General features: G+C 44.9%; 1 protein-coding gene across 1 annotated transcript in view; it reads right to left on the minus strand.

Moving 5' to 3' along the window:
* The window catches only part of SOX6 (SRY-box transcription factor 6), an 802,914-nt gene that overhangs the window by 471,085 nt on the left and 304,026 nt on the right, over positions 1-27,803 (minus strand). Inside the window, exon 5 of the mRNA XM_030201055.1 lies at positions 15,269-15,441. Within this exon, the coding sequence (XP_030056915.1) occupies positions 15,269-15,441 (173 nt within the window). The remainder of the gene's footprint in view (positions 1-15,268; positions 15,442-27,803) is intronic.

Genomic DNA, 27,803 nt, shown 5'->3' on the forward strand with positions numbered 1-27,803 from the left:
AGAGTAGATGTGATGTAAAAGCTAAATTGTTCAGGGAACAGACTATACATATTTAAAGGAACATAATTTCAAGTATGATTTTTTAAAAATCTTAAATGGAAAAATAAGTGTCTTTATCAATTTAGCAGACAGACACTTAAAACAATTTATAAAAAAGGTCAAGGATCTTTGTAAGTGATTGTGAAGGGATCACTGCTGCATCACAAAGCATACGATGTGTGGATAGTGTTCCTAAAGCATGCCATTGTGTACGTGATGTATCTTAAACATCGTTATACAATTACTATACACTGTAGATGTATAGGCATCCAAGCACCATGTGGCTCAAATTCTCAATTTTATTTGGCAATTGGTTGAGCTACAAACTCGCTTCATTGGGCATGACAACCTAGTTTTAAGTGTCATTTAATTTTCATTTTGAAATATAATTACAAAGTGTTCACTGTAAGATATCACTCGTCTGCAAATGTGTCAAGATTAATTTGTGCTAGCTTATTCACAAGTGTCAATAGTTAATTACTGTGTCGTCTCTAGATGGCTAAATGACATTCTAACTTCGAATTTTTTACAGTGCTCCTTTATATTATTTTCCATTAGGGGATGAGTCCATATTCCTGCATGTGGGCAAATATTCAAGCGCATAAAATACCAAAGTCACAACTCATTAAAATCAACAGAGCGTATATCGCTCTGTACCTCTATAAAACACATTTAACAGAAAAGATAATTCCAGTAATAATGTCAGATTCCTAAAAACTGCACATTAATTTGGATCAGCCTGATGTAATGCCCAAGGGACTTCTGCTGTATAGGATCTTTGTTGAACTGCTGTACTCTGAGGCAGCTCTTCCTAGCAGAAGAGCAATGGCTATGGAAAGCATACATTTGATGCATACAGCTCCTAGAAGTACTTTGGAACTTCAATGGTGGCTTATCTTTGAACTTTGATGCTCAGTTGTGAAGAAAAAAGGCTTTAAATTAAACTGTGCTAACTAATCATTCACTAAAGGGTCAGAGGGAACACCTTGATTATTGGTGAGGCCAAACAAACCAATCTCCATTTTGACCTCCAAGCTCCCTAGTTTCTTATGCTGTGTGGGGTAAATAATTGGTTGTGCCATGGTCCTATTCAGGACTGCTGCAAAGATATTGGCAATCTAGATGAACCTTGAGGCTTAGTTTCCCATCCCCACCCGACTTCAATTTACATTCAATCCTCTAATTCCCCCCCCCCCCCTCCAATATTTTAATAACAATCATGATCATCCCAGCTGAAAAATCTAACATTTGGAGGGCAAATTTCAAAGGGATTTTTGTGGGTTAAGAGAATTCTGCCTATGTAAATCAGCTGTCTGAAAATTATACACCTTATATGCCTTTACCCCCAAATTCTATATATGGCACCTTAAGTTGTGCATGGTAATTTGGCCACATGGCCAAATTGTGCGCACAATTTAATTGATTAACAAGTTAATCAGCACCAATATTTGATACTTAACCAATTAGCAGCACTAATTGGCTTAATTTAGAATTTACGTGCACAAATTTCTAGGCATATTCTACAACACAGTGCATGTAAATTTTAATGCATGCAGTCGAAAAGGGGGCCTGGCATGAGCGTAGAATGGGTGGGTTGTGGGCATTTCAAAAACCTATGTGCACCATTATGGAATACACCAGATTAAATGAATTCTTTGCTTCAGTCTTCACCAAAGAAGATTTGGGAGAGATGCCATTGCCAGAAATGGTATTCAAAGCTGACGAGTTGGAAAAATTGAATGACATCTCTATAAACCTGGAGGATATAATGGCTCAATTTGACAAATGAAGAGTAGCAAATCTCCTGGACCGGATGATATTCATCCCAGAGTACTGATAGAATTGAAAAATGAAATTGCAGAACTATTGTATGTAATATATAATTTATCTTTAAAATCAAGCATGGTACCATTAGATTGGAGGGTGGCCAATGTAATTTTTAAAAAAGGTTCCAGAGGAGATCCAGGAAATTATAGACCGGTGAGCCTGACTTTGGTGCTGAGAAAAATGGTAGAGACTATTATAAAGAACAAAAATTACAGAGTATATTCAAAAGCATGGATTAATGAGACATGGAGGGACATAATCGAACGGCGCCGGCCATCTCCGTGGCCGGCTCTGCAAATGGGCGGAGCCAACCGTATTTTTGAAAAAGATGGCTGGCCATCTTTTTTTTTTCGATAATACGGTTGGGGCCAGCCAAATCTCGACATAATTGTTGAGATCACCGAGTTTGAGATAGCTGGCATCGGTTTTTGCCAATAATGGAAACCGAGGCCGGCCATCTCAAACCAAGGCATTTGGTTGTGGGAGGAGCCAGCATTTGTAGTGCACTGGTCCCACTAACTGAATGTAAAAAGCCCTTCCCTTATTGATCTGGAAAGGAATGGGCATGTATGAAGGAAATTGCATGCAAATGAGCTGCTTGCTATTAGCTCATTTGCACACGATTTCCTTCCTAAGGAGGGGAAGCGTCTGCAGTTCAGGATGTCCAAAATGTTTCTGTGAGAAGAACAGCCATGCATTTGTTATGCCTCTGACACCCTTTTTATTTATTTAGATTGTGGATCACAAGTAGCAGCAGTGGGATTTGAACCAGCTACCTCTAGATTTCAAGACCAATGCGCTAACCACTAGGCCACTCACCATGCTGCCATACTACTCCACTCCCTTGAAATTTGGCCATCCCTGTGGGGGGCGGGCAGTTGAGGACGTCGAAAATATTTGAAATAAGAACGTCCATGGCTTCCTTATGCCTCCGCTGACACATACATACCTCCCCCAGGGACCTGCATACTGCCCCCCTCCCACAGGGATGGCCAAATTACAAGGGAGTGGAAGAGTGGCATAGTGGTTAAAGCACTGGTCTTGTAATCTAGAGATGACCAGTTCAAACCCCACTGCTGCTACTTGTGATCAAAAATCTAAATAAATAAGGGCATCAGAGGCATAGCAAAAGCATGGCTGTTCTTTTCACAGAAACACTTTGGATGTCCTCAAATGCCGTTGCAGGGAAGGACATCTTCAACTGCCGTCACAGGGACAGAGGCATAGCAAAAGACATATTCTAAAAAAAGACAAAAGTTTTTGAATTTGTTTTTTTCAGGGTGGGAGGTGGTTAGTGACCACTGGAGAAGTCAGGGGAGGTCATCCCTGATTCCCTCCAGTGGTCATCTGGTCAGTTCGGGCACCTGTTTGATGCTTAGTCGTGAAACAAAATGGACCAAGTAAAGTCGGCCAAATGCTCGTCAGGGCTGCTCTTCTTTTTTCCATTATTGGCCGAGGCCGGCCATCTCTTAACCACGGCCCCATCCCGCCTTCGCTACCCTGCCAACACGCCCCCTTGAACTTTCGCCGTCCCCACGACAGAAAGCAGTTGAAGCCGGCCAAAATCGGCTTTTGATTATGCTAATTTGGCCGGCTTTGGGAGAAGGGCGGCCATCTCCCAATTTGTGTCGGAAGATGGCCGCCCTTCTGTTTTGAAAATAAGCAGTAAAGTCAACATGGATTTAGTGAGGAGAAATCTTGCCTCACCAATCTATTACATTTCTTTGAATGGGTGAACAAACATATGGATACAATTGAGCCAGTCGATATTGTGTATCTGGATTTTCAAAAGGCATTTGAAAAACTACCTCATGAAAGACTCCTGAGGAAATTAGAAACTCATGGGATAGGAAGTAATGTCCTATTGTAGATTAAAAACTGGATAAAAGATAGAAAACAGAGAGTAGGGTTAAATGGTCAGTATTCTCAATGGAGAAGGGTAGATAGTGGGATTCCCCAGGGTTCTGTGCTGGGACCGCTGCTTTTTAACATATTTATAAATGACCTAGAGATGGGAGTAACAAGTGAGGTAATTAAATTTGCTGATGACACAAAGTTATTCAAAGTTGTTAAATCGCAAGAAGATTGCGAAAAATTACAAGAGGACCTTATGAGACTGGTCATCCAAATGGCAGACGACGTTTAATATGAGCAAGTTCAAAGTGATGCATGTGGGAAGAGGAACTTGAACTATAGCTATGTAATGCAAGGTTTCCACAATAGGAATCTAGATGTTATCATTGATGGTACGTTGAAATCCTCTGCTCAGTGTGCGGCGGTGGCTAAGAAAGCAAATAGAATGTTAGGTATTATTAGGAAAGGGATGGAAAACAGAAATGAGGACATTATAATAAGTATTGCCATACTGGGAAAGACCAAAGGTCCATAGAGCCCAGCATCCTGTTTACAACAGTGCCAATCCAGGTCACAGATACCCAGTAAGATCCCAAAAATGTACAAAACATGTTATACTGCTTATCCCAGAAATAGTGGATTTTCCCCAAGTCCATTTAATAACGGTCTATGGACTTTTCCTTTAGGAAGCCTTCCAAACCTTTTTTAAACTCCGCTAAACTAACCGCCTTTACCACATTCTCTGGCAACGAATTCCAGAGTTTAATTACATGTTGAGTGAAGGAAACTTTTCTCCGATTCGTTTTAAATTTACTACATTGTAGCTTCATCGCATGCCCCCTAGTCCTAGTATTTTTGAAAAGCGTGAACAGACGTTTCACATCTACCAGTTCAACTCCACTCATTATTTTATAGACCTCTATCATATCTCCCCTCAGCCACCTTTTCTCCAACCTGAAGAGCCCTAGCCGCTTTAGCCTTTCCTCATAGGGAAGTCGTCCCATCCCCTTTATCATTTTTGTCACCCTTCTCTACACCTTTTCTAGTTCCACTATGTCTTTTTTGAGATGCGGCGACCAGAATTGAACACAATATTTGAGGTGCGGTTGCACCATGGAGCGATACAAAGGCATTATAACATCCTCATTTTTGTTTTCCATTCCTTTCCTAATAATACCTAACATTCTATTTGTTTTCTTAGCCGCAGCAGCACACTGAGCAGAAGGTTTCAACGTATCATCAACGACGACACCTAGATCCCCTTCTTGGTCCGTGACTCCTAACGTGGAACCTTGCATGACATAGCTATAATTCGAGTTCCTCTTTCCCACATGCATCACTTTGCACTTGCTCACATTAAACGTCATCTGCCATTTAGACGCCCAGTCTCCAAGTCTGGTAAGCTCCTTTTGTAATTTTTCACAATCCTCCCACGATTTAATGACTTTGAATAACTTTGTGTCATCAGCAAATTTAATTACCTCACTAGTTACTCCCATCTCTAGATCATTTATAAATATGTAAAAAAGCAGCGGTCCCAGCACAGAGCCCTGGGGAACCCAACTAACTACCCTTCTCCATTGAGAATACTGACCATTTAACCCTACTCTCTGTTTTCTATCTTTTAACCAGTTTTTAATCCACAATAGAACACTACCTCCTATCCCATGACTCTCCAATTTCCTCTAGAGTCTTACATGAGGTACTTTGTCAAACTCCTTCTGAAAATCCAGATACACAATATCAACCAGCTCACCTTTATCCACATGTTTGTTCACCCCTTCAAAGAAATATAGTAGATTGGTGAAGCAAGATTTCCCTTCACTAAATCCATGTTGACTTTGTCTCATTAATCCACGCTTTTGAATATGCTCTGTAATTTTGTTCTTAATAATAATCTCTACCATTTTGCCCAACACCGACATCAGAATCACTGGTCTATAACTTCCCGGATCTCCTCTGGAACCTTTTTTAAAAATTGGCGTTACATTGGCCACCCTCCAATATTCCGGCACGACGCTCGATTTTAAGGATAAATTACATATATCTAACAATAGCTCCGCAAGCTCATTTTTCAGTTCTGTCAATACTCTGGGAAGAATACCATCCGCTCCAGGAGATTTGCTACTCTTCAGTTTGTAGAACTGCCCCATTACATCCTCCAGGTTTAAAGAGAATTCATTAAGTTTCTCCGACTCGTCAGCTTCAAATACCATTTCCATATCATCAAGCTGATCAATCCATAGACTGGTGGGTTGTGTCCATCTACCAGCAGGTGGAGATAGAGAGCAAACTTTTGCCTCCCTATATGTGGTCATGTGCTGCCGGAAACTCCCCAGTATGTTCTCTATCTCAGCAGGTGGTGGTCACACACAGCAGCAGCTCTGGCTAGGCCTCCAAGCCTAATTTTTAGGTTTTGTTGAGTGCCTGGGGTTGAGGGCTCTTTTGAGCAAGTGCAAACCTGGTGGTGCCAGGTCCCTCCTTTTCTCCCCCCTCCCGCTGGCTCCGTTAAAAAAAAAAAAAAAAAAAATTTTGAACGGCCTTAAAGGCGTTTATTTCGACGTTTATTTAAGCGTCTATTGCAGCTACTCACTGAGACACCAGGTCGTTACAACTCGGAGCGGACAGCAGGTAATTTTACCTTTTTATAGCGGGCGGGGGTTCCCCGATTCTTCTCCTCGTGGCTCATGGCGTCGGAGGGCGAGGGCGCAAAGGGTCGCTCCCCGGGTCGCTCGAGCGCTTCTAGAGGGGATGCGGGGGTCTTCAAGCCGGATTCGCCCTTGGTGGGTGACAGTTTCGCGACCGATGCATGTCCCGGTCCTTCCTCCGGCGTGGCGGTTTTTCCCGCCATAAACGCCCATCCCCCGCTCCTCGCCTCCGCCATCTTGGCCGGCCACGCGGCTCGGACGGCTTCTTCTTGGGCCGCCCTTGAGGTTGGAGACATTAATGCCATGAACGCCCTTGATTTGGGCGACGGCACAGAAGCGGCTAAAGTTAAGAGCCGTTCTTCCCGCGCGGCTCCTTCGCGGAGTTTCGTGCCGGACGCCATTTTGGATGCGCAGCATGTCTCTCCCCCGCTATTGCGAGCGCCGGTTGAGAGCGCGCCTAGGGCTGTTGCCCAGGCTGCGGAGGTGCACAGTCTGGGGGGTTTCTCCCCCGAGTTTGTTTTGCTGCTGCATCGGGCCTTCCTCATGCACAACGCTGCCCCCGCTCCCTCCTCTGGTAAAGAGGTTGAGGTTCCCAGAGGTAAACGCCCTCGGGTTGATTCCCAGGCCTTGGAGGAATTTGTCTCCTCCGATGTAGATGAGGGCAGCGTGTCTGAGGTCTCCCAACGGTCCTTTGCGGATTCCTTGGTGGAGACGGATCCCCGCTCGGATGGAGCGGATGACCCCTCTGCAGCGCGGCTTTTTCGCCCGGAGGATTTGCCCAACCTGTTGTTACAGGCCATGGACACTTTGAAGATATCCTCTCCGGAGGACGTCTCTCCCTCAGCCCCTGTTGGCTCTGCCATTATGCTGGGGACTAAGCGCCCGCCTAGAACCTTCCACGTGCATGATGCCATGCACACCTTAATTGCGGCTCAATGGGATGTCCCAGAAGCGAGCCTTAAAGTGGCTAGGGCTATGTCCCGCCTCTATCCTTTGGCTGTGAGTGAACGTGAGGCCTATCTGTGGCCTACCGTGGATTCTTTAATCACTGCGGTGACTAAGAAAACGGCATTGCCGGTGGAAGGTGGCACGGCCCTAAAGGACGCCCAAGACAGGAGATTGGAGGCGGCCTTAAGGTCGTCCTTTGAGGCGGCTGCTTTAAGTTTGCAGGCCTCAGTTTGCGGCTCCTATGTGGCCAGGGCGTGCCTGACTATGGTGCAGCGGGCTTCCCCCTCGGATCATTTCTTGAGGAATGATTGGCCAGCCCTGGAATCGGGCTTAGCCTATTTGGCAGACTTGCTGTATGATGTCTTGAGAGCCTCAGCTAAAGGCATGGCTCAGACTGTCTCTGCGCGGCGGTGGCTTTGGCTGAAACATTGGTCTGCTGACCACGCCTCAAAATCCCGCCTGGCTAGATTGCCTTTTAAAGGCAAGCTGCTCTTTGGGGTCGAGCTGGACAAAATCGTGACTGATCTCGGCACGTCTAAGGGCAAGAAGTTGCCGGAGGTCAGGGCTCGGGCGAGTGCTCGTCCCGGTACCTCCAGAGGACGGTTTCAGGAAGCCCGTCGGTACCGCCCGGGCAGGTCGGGTGCTTCTGCCCCCACTTCCTTTAAGAGGAATTTCTCCCCCAAGCAGCATTCCTTTCGCAGAGACCGCCGTCCCGGAGGTGCTCCCTCCGGTCCTCCCCCAGGGTCTCGTACCCAATGACGGGGTATTGGTCCACGCCCCAGTGCAGATTGGAGGACGGCTGTCCTCGTTTCTGGGCGAGTGGACCACAATAACTTCAGACGCTTGGGTGCTGGAAGTCATCAGAGACGGCTACAAGCTGGAGTTCTGCCGACCCTTAAGAGACGGGTTTGTACTCTCTCCCTGCAAGTCTCCGGTCAAAGCTGTGGCTGTGCAGCAGACTTTGGACAATCTGATCCGCCTGGGTGCGGTCGTTCCGGTGCCAGAAAGTCAGCTTGGCAAGGGGCGTTACTCCATTTACTTTGTGGTACCAAAGAAAGGAGGTTCGGTCCGGCCTATCCTCGACCTCAAAGGGGTCAATCGGGCCTTGAAAGTGCGGCACTTTCGCATGGAGACTCTCCGCTCTGTTATAGCGGCAGTGAAGGCAGGGGAGTACCTGGCATCCTTGGACATCAAGGAAGCGTACCTGCATATTCCCATCTGGCCTCCTCATCAACGCTTTCTGCGTTTTGCAGTCCTGGGCCGACACTTCCAGTTCAGAGCCCTCCCGTTCGGGTTGGCTACTGCTCCGCGGACCTTTTCCAAGGTAATGGTGGTCATAGCGGCCTTCCTGCGAAAGGAAGGAGTACAAGTCCATCCTTATCTGGACGACTGGTTGATCCGAGCCCCCTCTTATGCAGAGTGCGGCAAAGCTGTGGACCGGGTAGTTGCTCTTTTGAGCTCCCTGGGATGGATCATCAACTGGGAGAAGAGCCAGCTGCGCCCGACTCAGTCCCTGGAGTATCTGGGAGTTCGATTCGACACCCAAGTGGGCAGAGTGTTCCTGCCAGACAATCGGATTGTCAAGCTTCAGGCTCAGGTGGACCAGTTCCTAGTAGCCTCTCCTCTTCGGGCTTGGGACTATGTGCAGCTGTTGGGCTCTATGACGGCCACGATGGAAGTAGTGCCCTGGGCCAGGGCTCATATGAGACCACTACAACACTCTCTGCTGCAGCGCTGGACTCCGATGTCGGAGGATTATGCTGTGCGTCTTCCCTTGGATCCAGCAGTGCGCAAGGCGCTGAGCTGGTGGATGCAGACAGACAAGTTGTCTGCGGGAATGCCTCTGGTGTCCCCAGAGTGGATTGTCGTCACGACGGACGCCTCGTTATCGGGCTGGGGAGCCCACTGCTTTGGAAGGACAGCGCAGGGGCTCTGGTCTCCTGCAGAGGCAAAGTGGTCTATCAACCTCCTGGAACTCAGAGCCATTCGGTTGGCGCTTTTGGAGTTCATCCCGGTACTGGTGTTCAAGCCTGTACGGGTCCTGTCGGACAATGCCACGGCTGTGGCCTATGTCAACCGCCAGGGAGGTACCAAGAGCGCCCCTCTAGCCAAGGAAGCTATGAGTCTATGCCAGTGGGCGGAAGCGAACCTGGAACAGCTGTCAGCGGCCCACATTGCCGGAGTCATGAATGTCAAGGCGGACTTTCTCAGTCGCCATACCTTGGAGCCCGGAGAGTGGCAGCTATCTGCTCAGGCGTTCTTGGACATCACGAAGCGCTGGGGCCAGCCGAGCCTAGATCTGATGGCGTCATCGGCCAATTGCCAAGTGCCGCGCTTCTTCAGCAGAGGACGGGACCCTCGATCCCTGGGAGTAGATGCTCTTCTCCAACAATGGCCGACACAAGAGCTTCTCTATGTGTTCCCGCCCTGGCCCATGTTGGGCAGGGTACTAGACCGGGTGGCAAAGCATCCCGGCAGGATAATCCTGGTGGGTCCGGATTGGCCCAGGCGTCCCTGGTATGCGGACTTGATCAGGCTCTCAGTCGACGATCCTCTGCGGTTGCCAGTGGAGCAGGGCCTGTTACATCAGGGTCCCGTGGTGATGGAGGATCCCTCCCCCTTTGGTCTTACGGCCTGGCTATTGAGCGGCAGCGTCTGAGGAAGAAGGGCTTCTCAGACAAGGTCATCGCCACTATGCTGAGAGCGAGGAAACGCTCTACTTCTACTGCTTACGCCAGGGTTTGGCGTATCTTTGCAGCGTGGTGTGAAGCAGGCTCTCTTTCTCCTTTCACTGCTCCAATTTCTTCAGTGTTGACGTTCCTGCAAGAAGGTCTGGACAAAGGCCTGTCGCTCAGTTCCCTTAAGGTCCAGGTAGCGGCTCTGGCTTGCTTCAGGGGCCGCCTGAAGGGTGCTTCCCTGGCTTCGCAGCCAGATGTGGTGCGCTTTCTCAAGGGGGTTAATCACCTGCGCCCTCCTCTGCACTCAGTGGTGCCTGCGTGGAATCTCAACCTGGTGCTAAGAGCATTGCAGAAGCCGCCGTTTGAACCCTTGTCAAGGGCATCTCTGAAAGACCTGACGTTGAAAGCAGTCTTTTTGGTGGCTATCACTTCAGCCAGAAGAGTTTCCGAGCTCCAGGCGCTCTCGTGTCGAGAGCCTTTTCTACAGTTCACTGAGGCAGGAGTGACTATTCGCACAGTGCCTTCCTTCCTGCCCAAGATTGTTTCTCGCTTCCATGTGAATCAGCAGCTATGTCTCCCTTCCTTTCGTAGGGAGGACTACCCAGAGGAGTACTCTGCTCTTAAATATCTGGATGTGAGACGAGTCATCATCAGATACTTGGAAGTGACCAATGATTTCCGGAAATCGGATCATCTGTTTGTCCTGTATACAGGTCCTCGTAGGGGTCTGCAGGCTGCTAAGCCTACAGTGGCAAGATGGGTCAAGGAAGCCATTGCAGCGGCTTATGTGGCCGCGGGGAAGGTGCCGCCTATCCAGCTGAAGGCTCACTCTACAAGAGCTCAGGCGGCCTCGATGGCAGAGGCCGGTTCCGTCTCCTTGGAAGAGATATGCAAGGCGGCAACTTGGGCTTCGGCCCATACATTCTCCAAGCATTACCGCTTGACTGTGGCTGCTCGGGCGGAGGCCCGGTTTGGAGCTTCAGTGTTGCGGTCAGGGATTTCTATGTCCCGCCCTGGGTGAGTACTGCTTCGGTACATCCCACCAGTCTATGGATTGATCAGCTTGATGATATGGAAGGTAAAATTATGTATAATCATACCTGATAATTTTCTTTCCATTAATCATAGCTGATCAATCCATAGCCCCTCCCAGATATCTGTATTGTTTTTATTCTGGTTGCATTTCAGGTTCAAGTTTAGTCTTCAGTTACTTCAGAAAGACTTCGTGTTCAAGTTTTTTCACTTGGATTCTTCAAGAGTTAAGACGAGTTTGTGTTACAGTGAGCTGCTGCATTCCTCTCCCCTCCGTTTTACGGGGCTGGATTGAGACTTAAAATTCTGCCGGCACTCCCTCCCGCTTCGTGCGGCTGTAGGGCAGTTTTGTACCCCTCCCGCTTCGGCGGTGTTAGGGTCAGTCAGCTCCTCCCGCGGTTGCGGTTGCAGGATAAGCCAGATCCCCCCGCATCGGCGGGTGTGGTGTCCCTCCCCCGCTCCGCGGGGATGAGCTGGACGGATTCCCCTCCCCCGTTTCGGCGGTGGTGAGCTGGGCAGAGTGTCCCTTCGTGGGTGTAATTCTCTAAGTGCTGAGTCCTGCGGATGGAGCTTTGATATCGACATACTGAGGAGTTTCCGGCAGCACATGACCACATATAGGGAGGCAAAAGTTTGCTCTCTATCTCCACCTGCTGGTAGATGGACACAACCCACCAGTCTATGGATTGATCAGCTATGATTAATGGAAAGAAAATTATCAGGTATGATTATACATAATTTTACCTTCCGGCACCGGTATCCCACCCAAATCTTCCTCGGTGAAGACCGAAACAAAAAATTCATTTAATCTCTCCGCTACGGCTTTGTCTTCCCTGATTGCCCCTTTTACTCCTCGGTCATCTAGCGGTCCAACTGATTCTTTTGCCGGCTTCCTACTTTTAATATACATAAAAAAATTTTTACTATGTGTTTTTGCCTCCAATGCAATCTTTTTTTTCGAAGTCCCTCTTAGATTTCCTTATCAGCGCTTGGCTTTTGGCTTGACATTCCTTATGCCGTTTCTTATTATTTTCAGTCGGTTCTTCCATTTTCTGAAGGAATTTCTTTTAGCTCTAATAGCTTCTTTCACCTCACTATTTAACCATGCCAGCTGTCATTTGGTCTTCCGTCTTCCTTTTTTAATACGCGGAATATATTTGGCCTGGGCTTCCAGGATCGTGTTTTTGAACAGCATCCATGCCTGATGTAAATGTTTGACCCTCGCAGTCGCTCCTCTAAGTTTTCTTTTCACCGTTCTTCTCATTTTATCATAGTCTCCTTTTTTAAAGTTAAATGCTAACGTATTTGATTTCCTATGTATACTTACTTCAAAGCTAATATCAAATCCGATCATATTATGATCACTGTTATCAAGTGGCCCCAGCACCATTACCTCCCGCACCAGATCATGCGCTCCACTAAGGACTAGGTCTAGAATTTTTCCTTCTTTCGTCGGTTCCTGTACCAGCTGCTCCATAAAGCTGTCCTTGATTTCATTGAGGAATTTTACCTCCCTAGAATGTCCCGATGTTACATTTACCCATTCAATATCAGGGTGATTGAAATCACCCATTATTATTGTGTTGCCCAGTTTGTTTGCATCCCTAATTTCCTTTAACATTTCTGCGTCCGTCTGTTCATCCTGGCCAGGCGGACAGTAGTACACTACTTTTCCCTTTTACACATGGAATTTCAATCCATAGTGATTCCAGGAAGTGTTTAGTTTCCTGCAGAATTTTCAATCTATTTGATTCAAGGCTCTCGTTAATATACAATGCTACCCCTCCACCAATTCGATCCACCCTATCACTACGATATAATTTGTACCCCGGTATGACAGTGTCTCATTGGTTAGCCTCCTTCCACCAGGTCTCAGAGATGCCTATTATATCTAATTTTTCATTTAGTGCAATATATTCTAACTGTACCATCTTATTTCTTAGGCTCCTGGCATTTGCATATAGAGTTTTCAAACTGTGTTTGTTGCTCCTATTTACATCATGCTTAGTACTTGACAGTACTAATTTGCAATCTTTTGTCTGATTTTTATTTTTATTTAGGGACACCTGATCTACTACGGTCTCTTTTGCAACCTCACTATCAGGATACCGTATCTTCCCTGTTTTGGTGATACCTTTGAAAGATACCTTATCCCGAACCATGTGCTTTTGAGCGACTGTCGGCCTTCCCCCCATTTCTAGTTTAAAAGCTGCTCTATCTCCTTTTTAAATGCTGATGCCAGCAGCCTGGTCCCACCCTGGTTAAGGTGGAGCCCATCCTTTCGGAATAGGCTCCCCCTTCCCCAGAATGTTGCCCAGTTCCTAACAAATCTAAAACCTTCCTCCCTGCACCATCGTCTCATCCACGCATTGAGACTCCGGAGCTCTGCCTGTCTTTTGGGCCCTGCGCGTGGAACCGGTAGCATTTCAGAAAATGCTACCCTAGAGTATCTGGATTTGAGCTTTCTACCTAACAGCCTAAATTTGGCTTCTAGAACCTCTCTCCCACATTTTCCTATGTCATTGGTACCCACATGTACCAAGACAGCCGACTCCTCCCCAGCACTATCTAAAGTCCTATCTAGGTGACACGTGAGGTCCGCCACCTTCGCACCAGGCAGGCAAGTCACCAGGTGATCCTCACGTCCACCAGCCACCCAGCTATCTATATGCCTAATGATCGAATCACCAACTACAACAGCTGACCTAACCTTTCCCTCCCGGGCAGCACTTGGAGACATATCCTCGGTGCAAGAGGATAGTACATCTCTTTGAGGACAGAAGCCTTTGTATCTCTCCATGGTGCGACCACACCTCGAATATTGTGTTCAATTCTGGTTACCACATCTTAAAAAAGATATAGTAGAATTAGAAAACGTACAGAGAAGGGCAACGAAAATGATAAAAGGGATGGGACGACTTCCCTATGAGAACAGGCTAAAGTGGCTAGGGCTCTTCAACTTGGAAGAAAGACGGATGAAGGGAAATATGATAGAGGTCTATAAAATAATGAGTGGAATGGAACGGGTAAACATGAATCGATTGTTTACTCTTTCCAAAAATACTAGGACTAGGGGACATGCAATGAAGGCACAAAGTAGTAAATGGAGAAAATTTTTCTTCACTCAACATGTAATTAAACTCTGGAATTCATTGCCAGAGAATTTAGTAAAAGCAGTTAGTTTAGCAGGGTTTAAAAAAGGTTTGGATGGCTTCCTAAAGGAAAAGTCCATATAGACCATTATTAAAAAGTACTTGGGGAAAATCCACTGCTTATTTCTAGGACATGCAGCATAAAATGTATTATACTTTTTGGGGATCTTGCCAAGTACTTGTGTCCTGGATTGGCCACTGTTGGAAAGAGGATGCTGGGCTTGATGGACCTTCAGCCTGTCCCAGTATGGCAATATTTATGCACTTATTTTATAAAATCATTTTTGGCATTTCTGGTCACATAGGTGCTTATAGTATGTGTCTTTATAAAGCAGCAATTAAGGCCCTGTTTACTAAAATGCACTAGCATTTTTAGCACGCGCTAAATGCTAGAGACACCCATATATTCCTATGGGTGTCTTTAGTGTTTAACACTCACTGTTTAGCATGTGCTAAATACGCTAGCGCGCCCTTACTGCTACTTAGTAAACAGGTCACTTAAGTAGGTGCCTACTTGCCCTCAATGTTTTTAATTTTTCATTTTCAAAGGTATGTGTGGTTTTGTATTTTTAAAAAGTATGCAAGTGTGTGAAAATATGTTTTTCTTTGAAAATGTTATTTGAAAATTAATGTAACATACACAGTTAACGGTATTCCTAATTTCAAAATCACCACCTAGATTGTGAACATGCACCTATGACCATTTCCTACTTCACCTGGAAGCAATGCAATGCTAAATCTGTAGTATGAAATTCCATTAAGCCTTAGGTCCTACCAATATCCACAACATATTATGTAACCAAGAATAGGATTGGCTATGGAAACATCACTGTTATTACAAAAAAATACAAAACTTAAATCTTCAAAAATATATTGCATTGGGTGCTTGCTGCATAAATACTTTGGGGTCAAAATGCTGAACGCCGCCGGTGTTTTTCCTGGATATTCAATGCCGAGCCATATCCAGGTCAAGACAACTATTTGATTTCAGATATTTCTGAAATATCTGAGCAACAGGGCTCCAAACAAGAAAGCCTCTTCCAATTTGAAAACAGTTTGGTACTGATCTCTCACTTGGGGAGAAACTCACCTGTTCCTGCTGTTGGCGAGTAAGGTCCATTTGCTGCCGCTGTTTTTCAATCTGCGAAGCTGCCAGCTTTTTCTGTTCATCGTGCGCAGACAGGAGCTGCTCCCGTAAACTTATTAACTGGGTGATCATTGTGGAAAGCTGCCGTTCTTTTTCTGCCAGACTCTCTGGTGTACCTACAGGAAGAGGAAAAGATACTGTCGATATAAACATTCAAGGTACAGTAGAAAATATATAAAAGTTCTAAAGAATAATGAATTCTACATGCCTAGCTTCTGAATTTTCATTTTGTTGGAAGATGGTTAAACATTGTCTTAACTACAATTCATGTACACCCAATTCTTCAGGCTTAAGCCTAATTCCTTAAGGGGTAGAAATTCAGGGCTATTTAACATGGCAGGAGAAGTTCCTACTCAGTTAAATAGCACTGATGTCCAGATAACTAATCAGGCAAGTAGGACCAGATACAAAACAATCCTAACTATGCCTGCTTAGTGATCAGAGTTTAAAATTAGTCAATCCTGTCAATAACAAAAGATCATATGTAATGGCTAAAGTTTTTTTGTTTTATATTTTGTGTTTTTGCTTGAAAAGAGAATTCAGTTTAGGCTGTGCATACAGCCGAGCATGTCTTTCAGTGAGCCTAGCCGCTGGGCAGCGGCTCACTTTTAAGCACTATACATCATGTAGTACTCTCTTAATTCAACCCCCCAATATTTTAGTGATAAAAAGTTAATTCATTAAATTGTGTAGTATCCCCAGGGCAATTTTTGAGAGGGTACTTGGGGGTACTGAGTACCAGCACCTTTTCCATTGTCTGCTAAAATTGACCCATGAAACCCAAGTTTTAATGATAGAGCTCAGACTCTACACACCATTTCTGTCTTGTCATAGATGCTGTGACTGGTTACAGGGGGTCTGGCTATTATGGGGTGGATACCTCAGTGATCAACTCACTCCTGAAGAGTGGCCTAGCATTTGAGTACCAGCACCTTTTTTGCTAGAAAAAAATACACTGAATATTCCACACCTATCTATAAATTCTTTTTTTTTTTAATATAATGTTTTTTTTTGTTCTGAGACATTCAATACAAAAATAGACTCTCAAAAGAGGGCATCAGCTAGACCCAGAAAACTCCTGGGAGTTGCCAGAGACCAAAATATTAAGTACAAGTATCCAAATATGGTCCAGCACTAAATATTTGGGTCAACTTCAGCCTATGGTGGTCAACGTATAAAATGCTGACTACCGAGGGTGAATATTGACTGCTCCGAGTTTTTCATAGAAACACTACAGGAAATAACTCTTCTGATGAATCAAACCCCTTAGACTATGGAGTAGATTTTCTGAGTAGTGATGTTAACTGGTTGACTAGTTAACTTTGTCTGGATATTCAGCCAGATATTTAGCTAACGAGCAGAAAGTCACAGCTCAAAAACCACAAAAAGAAACAAATAAGGTGAAGAATGATGTGGAGGGACATTTTTGATAAAATGTGTAAGTCCAATTTTGGACATTTTGCTACAAACATCCACAAATTGAGTGGTGAACACAGCCATTTTGAACAATGTCTATCTTTTTGGTTTGAAAATCGTTTTGTGCTCAGTGCATTTTTTTTTTTTTGGGGGGGGGGACTATGTTGGAAAATAAAACCTCCAAGAGAAAAATACCCAAAACCCAGCCATTGGGATGTCTTAGGGCCATCATTCTTAGTCGACTGGCCACACAGGCATCCCAGCAGCGCAGTGGGGCAGCTTAGGAGGCACTACACTGGATATCACATAAAAGGTCCCAGGTACATGTCTTACCATAGGCCCCTTTTATTGTACAGTTAGTCCTCTAAGAGCAGAAAAATACCTACAGTACCTCACTGTACTCCACTACAATTGCTCTCAAGATTGCAGGAATCACCTATACGAAGGTACAGTAAGTACTTAGTGTATTTTGGAGGGTTCACACATTCTACCACAAGTGTACCAGTTAGAGTGGGATATGGGCCTGGGTCCCTTTCTCTATAGTCCATTGCACTAACAATCTGGTTTTCGCCCTCTCCACTCAACGAAACTGCGCTTACTAAAGTCTCCAATGACCTATTACTGGCTAAATCCAAAGGTCTCTTTTCCATCCTCATTCTTCTTGATCTTTCCGCTGCTTTTGACACTGTCGATCACAGCATACTCCTCGATACCCTGTCCTCACTTGGATTCCAGGGCTCTATCCTTTCCTGGTTCTCTTCCTACCTCTCCCTCCGCACCTTTAGTGTTCACTCTGGTGGATCCTCTTCTACTTCTATCCCTCTGCCTGTCGGCGTACCTCAGGGTTCTGTTCTTGGTCCCCTCCTCTTTTCTATCTACACTTCTTCCCTTGGTTCATTAATCTCATCCCATGGCTTTTCCTACCATCTCTATGCTGATGACTCCCAAATCTACCTTTCTACCCCTGATATCTCACCTTGCATCCAAACCAAAGTTTCAGCGTGCTTGTCTGACATTGCTGTCTGGATGTCTCAACGCCACCTGAAATTAAACATGACCAAAACCGAGCTTCTCATTTTTCCCCCCAAACCCACCTCCCCACTCCCCCCGTTTTCTATTTCTGTTGATGGCTCTCTCATTCTCCCTGTCTCCTCAGCTCGAAACCTTGGGGTCATCTTTGACTCTTCTCTCTCCTTCTCTGCTCATATCCAGCAGATCGCCAAGACCTGTTGTTTCTTTCTTTACAACATCCGTAAAATCTGCCCCTTTCTTTCCGAGCACGCTACCAAAACCCTCATCCACACCCTTGTCACCTCTCGTTTAGACTACTGCAATCTGCTTCTTGCTGGCCTTCCACTTAGTCACCTCTCCCCTCTCCAATCGGTTCAAAACTCTGCTGCCCGTCTCGTCTTCCGCCAGGGTCGCTTTACTCATACTACCCCGCTCCTCAAGTCGCTTCACTGGCTCCCTATCCGTTTTCGCATCCTGTTCAAACTTCTTCTACTAACCTATAAATGTACTCACTCTGCTGCTCCCCAGTATCTCTCCACACTCGTCCTTCCCTACACCCCTTCCCATGCACTCCGCTCCATGGATAAATCCTTCTTATCTGTTCCCTTCTCCACTACTGCCAACTCCAGACTTTGCGCCTTCTGTCTCGCTGCACCCTACGCCTGGAATAAACTTCCTGAGCCCCTACATCTTGCCCCATCCTTGGCCACCTTTAAATCTAGACTGAAAGCCCACCTCTTTAACATTGCTTTTGACTCGTAACCACTTGTAACCACTCGCCTCCACCTACCCGCCTCTCCTCCTTCCTGTACACATTAATTGATTTGATTTGCTTACTTTATTTTTTGTCTATTAGATTGTAAGCTCTTTGAGCAGGGACTGTCTTTCTTCTATGTTTGTGCAGCGCTGCATATGCCTTGTAGCGCTACAGAAATGCTAAATAGTAGTAGTAGTAGTAGTACTAAGCTACTCCTGGGACCTGCTTGCTGCTCTAGTAGGAATGGCCATCATATCTGAAGCTACTACTACTACTACTATTTAGCATTTCTATAGCGCTACAAGGCATACGCAGCGCTGCACAAACATAGAAGCTGTCATAGAGCCTGGTATGTAGTATCACTGTAACATCTTTGGGGGCTGGGAGGGGGTCAGTGATCACTGGAGGAGTAAGGGAGGTTATGTCTTAATCCCTCCAGTGTTTTTTTTTTTTTTTGGTCATTTAGAGCACATTTTGGTCACTAACCAGCTTATTTTAGAAAGAGATCGCCAGCCATCTTCCGACACAAATCGGGAGATGGCTGGGGATCTCCTGAAGCCGGCCAAATCGGTATAATCAAAAGCTGATTTTGGCCGGCTTCAACTGCTTTCCATCGCGGAGGCGGCCAAACTTCAAAGGAGCGTGTTGGTAGCGTAGCGAAGGCGGAATGGGACGGAACGAGGGCGTGCTTTGAGATGGCCGGCTTCGCCTGATAATGGAAAAAAGAAGGGCGTCCCTGGCGAGAATTTGGTCCACTTTATTTGGTCCCTTTTTTTCAGGTCCAAGTCCCAAAAAAGTGCCCGAACTGACCAGAAGACCACCGGAGGGAATCAGGGATCACCTCCCCTGACTCCCCCAGTGGTCATTAACCCCCTCCCACTCTAAAAAAAAACAACTTTAAAAACTTTTTTTGCCAGCCTCTATGCCAGCCTCAAATGTCATACTCAGGTCTATCGCAGCAGTATACAGGTCCCTGGAGCAGTTTTAGTGGGTGCAGTGGACTTCAGGCAGGCAGACCCTGGCCCACCCCCCCACCTGTTACACTTGTGGTGGTAAATGGGAGCCCTCCAAACCCCTCCACAACCCACTGTACCCACATGTAGGTGCCCCCCTTCACCCGTAAGGGCTATGGCAATGGTGTAGAATTGTGGGGAGTGGGTTTTTGGGGGGATTGAGGGATTTCGGGGGCTCAGCACTCAAGGTAAGGGAGCTATGCACCTGGGAGCTATTTTTATTTTTAATTTTTAGAAGTGCCCCCTAGGGTGCCTGGTTGGTGTCCTGGCATGTCCGTGCACTACAAATGCTGGCCCCTCCCACGACCAAATGCCTTGGATTTGGCCGGGTTTGAGCTGGCTGGCCTCGGTTTCCATTATGGGCAAAACCCAAGGCCAGCCATCTCAAACCCGGCCATCTCTGACATTTGGGCGGCCCCAACCGTATTATCGAAAAAAAGATGGCCGGCCATCTTTTTCGAAAATATGGTTGGCCCCGCCCCTTCACAGGGCCGTCCTCGGAGATGGCCTCCCTTAGAGATGGGCATCCCCGTTCGAAAATGCCCCTCCACATTGTGATAGAAACAGATCTAGCCAAAAAAACATTTTAATTTTGGCCCTAGACATTTTCATTTTGTTCCATTATAGCAGAAAAGGTCCATCTTTTAGTGACACAATGAAGCCCAATGTACTTCTATTAATCATAGAACTCTCCCCCACTCCCCCCTTATAAATTCTTAGGATGGGCATTTTATATACCACCTTTCTGTAGCTACAATCAAAACAGTTTACATATCATATACAGGTACTTATCTTGTACCTGGGGAAATGGAGAGTTAAGTGACTTACCAAGAGTCACAAGGAGCTGCAGTGGGAAATGAACCCATTTCCTTTGGTACTGACTGGGTGGGAACACTGTATGCTTCTCCTCAGGTCCATACAAAAGTTAATGGAGGATATTTATCATATCTATGTTATAATAAATGTTCTAATGTATTGCCTAGGCGTTTCATTTGTATTGTGTTGACATTATAAGTATCATGTGTATTTTATATGAATGTTCTTCCATGCTGCCTATTATGGTGACATTTATGATATTTCTGTTATAGGATTGTTCTCCTGTGCTTTTTTAATCTGTATATATCTTACACTTTAGCATGTTATTCCTATTACTAGGAGTCAACTTGCTTATCTCTAAGTTTATCTTGTTGACTGTATTTATGCTTATATGTGTTCATGTTATTCTGCTGTTAACAAAATTGTATGTTTTATATCAAGCTATACCTGCTGCACACTGCCTTGGTTGAATCTCTTCATAAAGGTGATTAATAAATTCCAATAAATAAATAAATAGAACCAAGCAAAGTTTAGAAAAGACCGAGCAAGGAAGGATGGTTCCTATATTTCCTTGGATACAACTAACGCATTTCCTTCAAACCGAGTGTGTGTGCATTTGTGTGTGTGTGTGGGGGGGGGGGGGGGTCCTCCAGACCCAATAGAATCGGTATCTCTAAAGAAAAAAGGAAGTAAGGGGTTGATGCTTCGCTTTTATAGGTCACTCCAAGAGAGGGAGGTAACAATAAACTAACATTCCAACAGAGGTGGAAGAGAGAACGGCAAATGTCCTTATCTGATCAGCAATGAGAACAAATTTGGCATTATATATCACCCAATATAACTGGCTATCTGCCAATTTTCAGTGTAAGTTGGTGGCCATATTTGGCTGCATGACTACCTGGAATATCTTTGGCCGGTTTAAACATAACTGGCCAGCACTGAATATCAACTTAGCGGGTTATGTTTAAACTGGCCAAAAATAAACCAGATATTCAATGCTGGTCACCAGAAATGACCCGCATTGAATATCCAGGCTCAGCGCTAACTGTGGGAGGCAGCCCAGCTACCTCCTGTGGTCTGAATATGGCTTCATTATGTGCCAAATTATGATCCAGGGAATGCATCTCTTTACTAAGGATAGAAAGTATGCATGTTGCACTTGTTACCATATAATATCCACTTCAATGGATTTAGCTAGTCTGCCTGTAAAAGCCTTGATTCTACCTGCAAATTCTTAAATATGCCTTGAAAAATTGCCCCCATTATTATTTTGTTAATTGCTTTCAAAGTTTGAATACTAACAATACTAACATTAGGAGGAGTAGCCTAATGTTTAGAGCAGTAGCTGGAGAAACAGGAAAACTGGGTTCAAGTCCAACTGTAGCTCCTTGTGACTCTGGGCAAGTTATTTAACCCTCCATTGCCCCAGGTACAAAATAAGTACCTATATACAATTTGTAAACCACTTTGACTGTAACCACAGAAAGGTAGTATATCAAATCCCATCTTCTTTCCCTTATTAATCCACCTACCATAATAATTATATTGATCAAAACTAAAATAGGCATTACACAAATTGATCACTGTCTTCAAATATTTTGATCCCAAATTGATCACTCCCAATATTTATTTATTTTTTTTTTTTTATTGCATTTGTATCCCACATTTTCCCACCTATTTGCAGGCTCAATGTGGCTTACATAGTTTGTTAACATTGTCATTACAGGATATCAGGTATAATTAGTAATGTGTAGTGATTAAGTAAGGGAAGAAAGAAGAAGGAAGGGAGTGATTAGGGTAGTTATAGAAGGTGGGCGTTCATAATTGAGTGTGTTGGTGAGGTGGCTCAGTGAGGCTATAGGTTCTCATTGTAGGCCTTGTTGAAGAAAAATGTCTTCAGCGATATGTTGCAAAACAGCAATGGAAAGCAGAAGCGTAGCCAGGTTTTGATGCCAGGGGGAGCAGACCTTTTGTAAAATATGTGTCAGTGTGAAGCTGAAGGGCTGATCCAAATAGATGCTATTTTATTCAAAATCTGTTTTGGAGAGCAGTCGCTCCCCTTGCACCCCATCTAGCTACGCCTCTGATGGGAAGACCCTGGTGCCAAACACACAATCCTAAAGTGGCAGAGAAATCTAAATACAACTGCTCCAACAGATGCTTCATTTTGCTTATGGCAGGCTGAATTGCAGTAAATTATCAGCCCTCCCCCCCCCCCCCCCCAATATTCAAACCATTTAACCGGCCAGGAATGGCACCTGGCCAGTTAAATGGTACTTAACCAGCTAAGCGCTAATACTCAGTGTGAGATAGCCAGCTATCTCAGCTGAATATTAGCGCTTACCTGGGGATTCTATATAGCATGCATAGAGATCTGCACCAAACTCAAGGCGCATTCTATAACTAGGTGCATACCTTAATTGGCTTAACAAGCCAATCAGCATTTTTAACAATGCTTAACAAGCAATAATGAGCACTAATTGGTAATAATTACAATTTACACGCACATCTCTCCAAGCGCATTCTGTAATGAACTGTGCCTAAATTCTAAAGTGTGCAGTTCAAAATGAATGCACACAGTTCAAAAGGGGTACGGTTATAGGTGGGGAAATGGGTGTTTCATTGGTATTCCAAAATTTACGCATGCAATTATATAATATGGGCCAGTGCGTGTAAATCTATGCACCGGGATTTATGCCAGCCTTTCATTGTTTTAAATGAGTGCATGTAGAGTGCATGTAGGCACTATGATATCAACTAAGTATATTCTATATACTGTGCTTATAGAATACGCTTAGTTAAAAATGTGTTCTGTGCGGATATTTTTAGGTGCCATATATAGAATTTGGCCCTTAGTGGCTAGCTGGATGACCAGTTATGTTGCATGACACAGCTGGTCAGTGCCAATATTCAGCATCTGGCAGGCTATGTTTGGCCCAGCATTGAATATCCAGGCTCAGCGCCGACTGCATGAGACAGCATTGCAACCTCCTGTGGTCTGAATATCGTGCCCCTGGTTTTAAAGAAGAAAAACTACCATTAAAGAATATATATATATATATATATATATATATATATATATATATATATATATATATTCAGTACAAAAATAAATAATTGTCTACAAGATTTTCTGAGGGATTCCTATGCTTTGTTTTACATCCTGTAATCTGCCCATGTGTTTTTCACAATAATTTATCGGTACCCTTCATTTGCCTCAGCATTCCTCAGGTAACCAACAAAGGTCAATAAAGCAAAACATTGCCCCCTGGATTGTATATTTGGTGCCCAAAATTATGTGTGCAAATTTGAATAGGTGCCTCATTTGTGATGCAATTTAATTGAGTAATGAGCCTATAACTAGCAATAATTGGGCACTAACAATTAATTATTGTAGTTAATTGTCTCCAATTAGGATTTGTGTGTGTGTCTTGCTATAAAAATGCACACACAAATCTTTCAGCATACAATTGAAAAGGGGGCATGGCCATGGGAGGGACATAGGCAGAGTCAGGGGCATTCTCTAAAGATGTGTGCAGTATTATAGAATTTGGGGGATCCACACTTTTACTGATTGTCACCCGGTTTCAGTATTTACTGAAGTAGTTCTTAGAAATAAAGATTTTTATTCGTCAGAAAGCTGAAATAAAACCAAACCCAAGGACTTCTGCAGCCATACAGCACTAATTATTTCCTATGGGTGTTATTCTGACAAAGTTAAAACATAAGACATCATACCTCCCTGTGTTGAGCAGTAGTGACATGGAGGAGCATAATCGAAAGGGATGCCCAAGTTTTGCTGAGGACGTCCTTGCAAAATGTCCCGATGGAGGGGCGGGGAAACCTGTATTATCGAAACAAGATGGACGTCCATCTTTCATTTTGATAATACGGTCAGGGATGCCCAAATCTTGACATCTAGGTCGTCCCTAGACTTGGTCATTTCTGATTTTCGGCGATAATGGAAACCAAGGACGCCCATCTCAGAAACAACCAAATGCAAGCCATTTGGTTGTGGGAGAAGCCAGCATTTGTAGTGCACTGGTCCCCCTGACATGCCAGGACACCAACCAGGCACCCTAGAGGGCACTGCAGTGGACTTCATAAATTGCTCCCAGGTACATAGTTCCCTTACCTTGTGTGCTGAGCCCCCCCAACCTCCCCCAAAACCCACTACCCACAAATGTACACCACTATCATAGCCCTTACAGGTGAAGGGGGGCACCTATATATGGGTACAGTGGGTTTGTGGTGGGTTTTGGAGGGCTCGCTGTTACCTCCACAAATGTAACAGGTAGAGGGGTATGGGCCTGGGTCTGCTTGTCTGAAGTGCACTGCTCCAGGGATCTGCACCACTAAAACTGCTCCAGGGACCTGCATACTGCTGTCACGGACCTGAGTATGACATCTGAGGCTGGCAAAGAGGCTGGTAAAAAATATTTTGAAAGATGTTTTATGAGGGTGGGAGGGGGTTATTGACCACTGGGGGAGTAAGGGGAGGTCATCCCTGATTCTCTCCGGTGGTCATCTGGTCATTTCGGGCACCTTTTTGTGCCTTGGTCGTTAGAAAAACAGGACCAGGTAAAGTCGTCCAAATGCTCGTTAGGGACGCCCTTTTTTTCCATTATGGGTCAAGGATGTCCATGTGTTAGGCATGCCCAAGTCCCACCTTTGCTACGCCTACAACATGCCCCTGTGAACTTTGGTCATCCCTGTGATGGACAGCAGTTGGGGACATCCAAAATCGGTTTTTGATTTTACTGATTTGGGCGACTCTGTGAGATGGACGCCCATCTTCCGATTTGTGTCGAAAGATGGGCATCATTCTGTTTTGAAAATGAGCCTGATAGTGTCTCTCACATTGTACAGAAGAAGGCAATGGCAAACCAGTCATGTATCATGTCAAGAAAACCACAAGTGGGGTCACCAAAAGTCAGTTCAACTTCATGGCACATCAGGACCTGGATTAACTTGTGCTACACCAACGGTTTTATAAATCTCCTTTATGGGGGATCACGTGATGCACTGATGGGGACAAACATGAGTTAGTCCCTCTCCAGGATCCTGCACCTTCAAACCCTGCTAAAATTGCTTTTAACATTGCTAAGCAGACAGATGATGATCTAAAACAAAAGGCTGGTTAATGGACAGATACCTTGTTCATCAGAAGCCTGTGGTGTCTGGCAGATCTACTAAATAAGAACCAACTCAGCAGTGTGGCACTGAGAACAAAATGGCACCTGCAGAACAACTAAATGTAGTAGCCTTCAAGGAGCATCAGCTAACGTAATTAACTGCAGCAGTAGTGAAAGCCCTAGAACCATGGTTACAGTACCTATCTACACAATTAGCTAATGTTGAAAATTTGCCGGCTGATACCACTCGACACACAGGAGAGGTCAAGCAACTGAAGCCACCAAGAAAGCACTGGAGTTTTGAACAACAGGCACAGATGCATGAGTAGCACTTGGATGACCTTGAAAATCACTTTCGACTGAGCAATATTCGCATAGTGGGAATCCCTGAAGCTCTGCCGGAGAGCAATTTGGGACCCATGTTGGAGCATTGGCTGAAAGAAGAATTGGCACTCTCGGATAGTGTGGGGCCCCTTTGTCTAGAGCGTGTTCACAGGTTGGGCCACTTACAAGAGGCGGAAAAGAAGCCTCACATGGTAATTGCAAACATTTTAAACTACTAGCATAAGTTGGAGATCCTGCACGAATTCTGGAAAGAGCGAGACTCATTAAAATTTGTAGAACATTCAGTCCTCATCTTTCAGTATTATTCAGCATCACTTCAGGAGAGGCGACGGAAATTTCAACCAGTCTGCGCCCGATGTCATGACAAAGACCTTAAATTTATGCATTTGATACTCCCTCCTCCGCATTGGAAATCTTGAAAGACTGCAAGGTCTCTCAGTGCCCTGTGAAGGACTAATGTTGTTATCTATACATATATCTTCTGTAATTATCTGTTTAATTAAGGTTAGATATTGTTCTGAAATAGTTGCTACTGTTGAATGATACTTTATACCATGTCTATTTGGTGTGGTTTGGGGTAGCGGGACCCCTATCTGCCCTATTGGTTATATTATTAACTATTAGTTTATCTTGTTGGGCAGACTAGATGGACTGTGCAGGTCTTTTTCTGCCGTCATCTACTATGTTACTATGTTAAAAATGCATCTGCTGCCCCTTTCCTGTTGATATAGGTGTTGACCCCTAAGGTTTTTAATTTGGCCCCGTCCACCTTAGCCAGGGGTGTGCTGGTAAATTGTTAACAGGGGTCTCTCTCTCGCCAGCAAAGTAAAAGAGAATTCAGGAGGGGCCCAAGCCCACATTTTGGGATCCATTTGTTAAAGTAGCCATGGAGAACAGGCTCCCAAAATTCTTAAAAACTTAACAAACGGCTCTCAAGAGCCTCTGAGAGCCTGCTCCAGCACATCACTGACCTTAGCCTCCCCAAACAGGGTGAGGGTGAGATGTTAAGGGTTGAACTCTGGTGGGAGGGGATATGAGAAAGAAAGAAGTTCTTTTAGTGATGGGGATAAGATGGTGACTTCTCTGTGGGATTGTTTCTGTGCTGAAAATGTCCACACTAATAAATACTATGGATGGGGTGAAGGCTGGGCATGTGGATAAAGGTGAGCCAGTCGATATTGTGTATCTGGATTTTCAAAAGGCATTTGACAAAGTACCTGGTGAAATACTCCAGAGGAAATTGGAGAGTCATGGGATAGGAGGTAGTGTCCTATTGTGGATTAAAAACTGGTTAAAAGACAGAAAACAGAGAGTAGGGTTAAACGGTCAGTATTCTCAATTGAGAAGGGTAGATAGTGGGGTTCCCCAGTGGTCTGTGCTGGGATAGCTGCTTTTTAACATATTTATAAATGATCTAGAGATGAGAGTAACTAGTGAGGTAATTAAATTTGCTGATGACACAAAGTTATTCAAACTTGTTAAATCGCAAGAGGATTGTGAAAAATTACAAGAGGACCTTACGAGACTGGGAGACTGGGCATCTAAATGTAAAATGACCATAGGCAGTCGGTGACTCAACTGTTTGGGGAGGCTAAGGTCAGTGATATGCTGGAGCAGGCTCTCACAGGCTCTTGAGAGCCGTTTGTTAAGTTTTTAACAATTTTGGGAGCCGGTTCTCCATGGCTACTTTAACAAATGGATCCCAAAATGTGGGCTTGGGCAATACTAGGAAGAAAGCAGGTATGGAAGATCGGGCTGGGGAGGCTTAGCCTCCCCGAGCCTCTTATACCGGGCGCCTATGAAAATGACATCTAATGTGAGCAAGTGCAAAGTGATGCATGTGGGAAAAAGGAACCCGAATTATAGCTAAGTAATGCAAAGTTCCATGTTAGCAGTCACTGACCAGAAAAGTGATCTAGGCGTCATCATTGATGATACGTTGAAACTCTCTGCTCAGTGTACTGCTGCGGCTAAGAAAGCAAATA

This window comes from Microcaecilia unicolor, chromosome 4 (assembly GCF_901765095.1).
Source record: "Microcaecilia unicolor chromosome 4, aMicUni1.1, whole genome shotgun sequence".
Taxonomy (NCBI): Eukaryota; Metazoa; Chordata; class Amphibia; order Gymnophiona; family Siphonopidae; genus Microcaecilia; species Microcaecilia unicolor.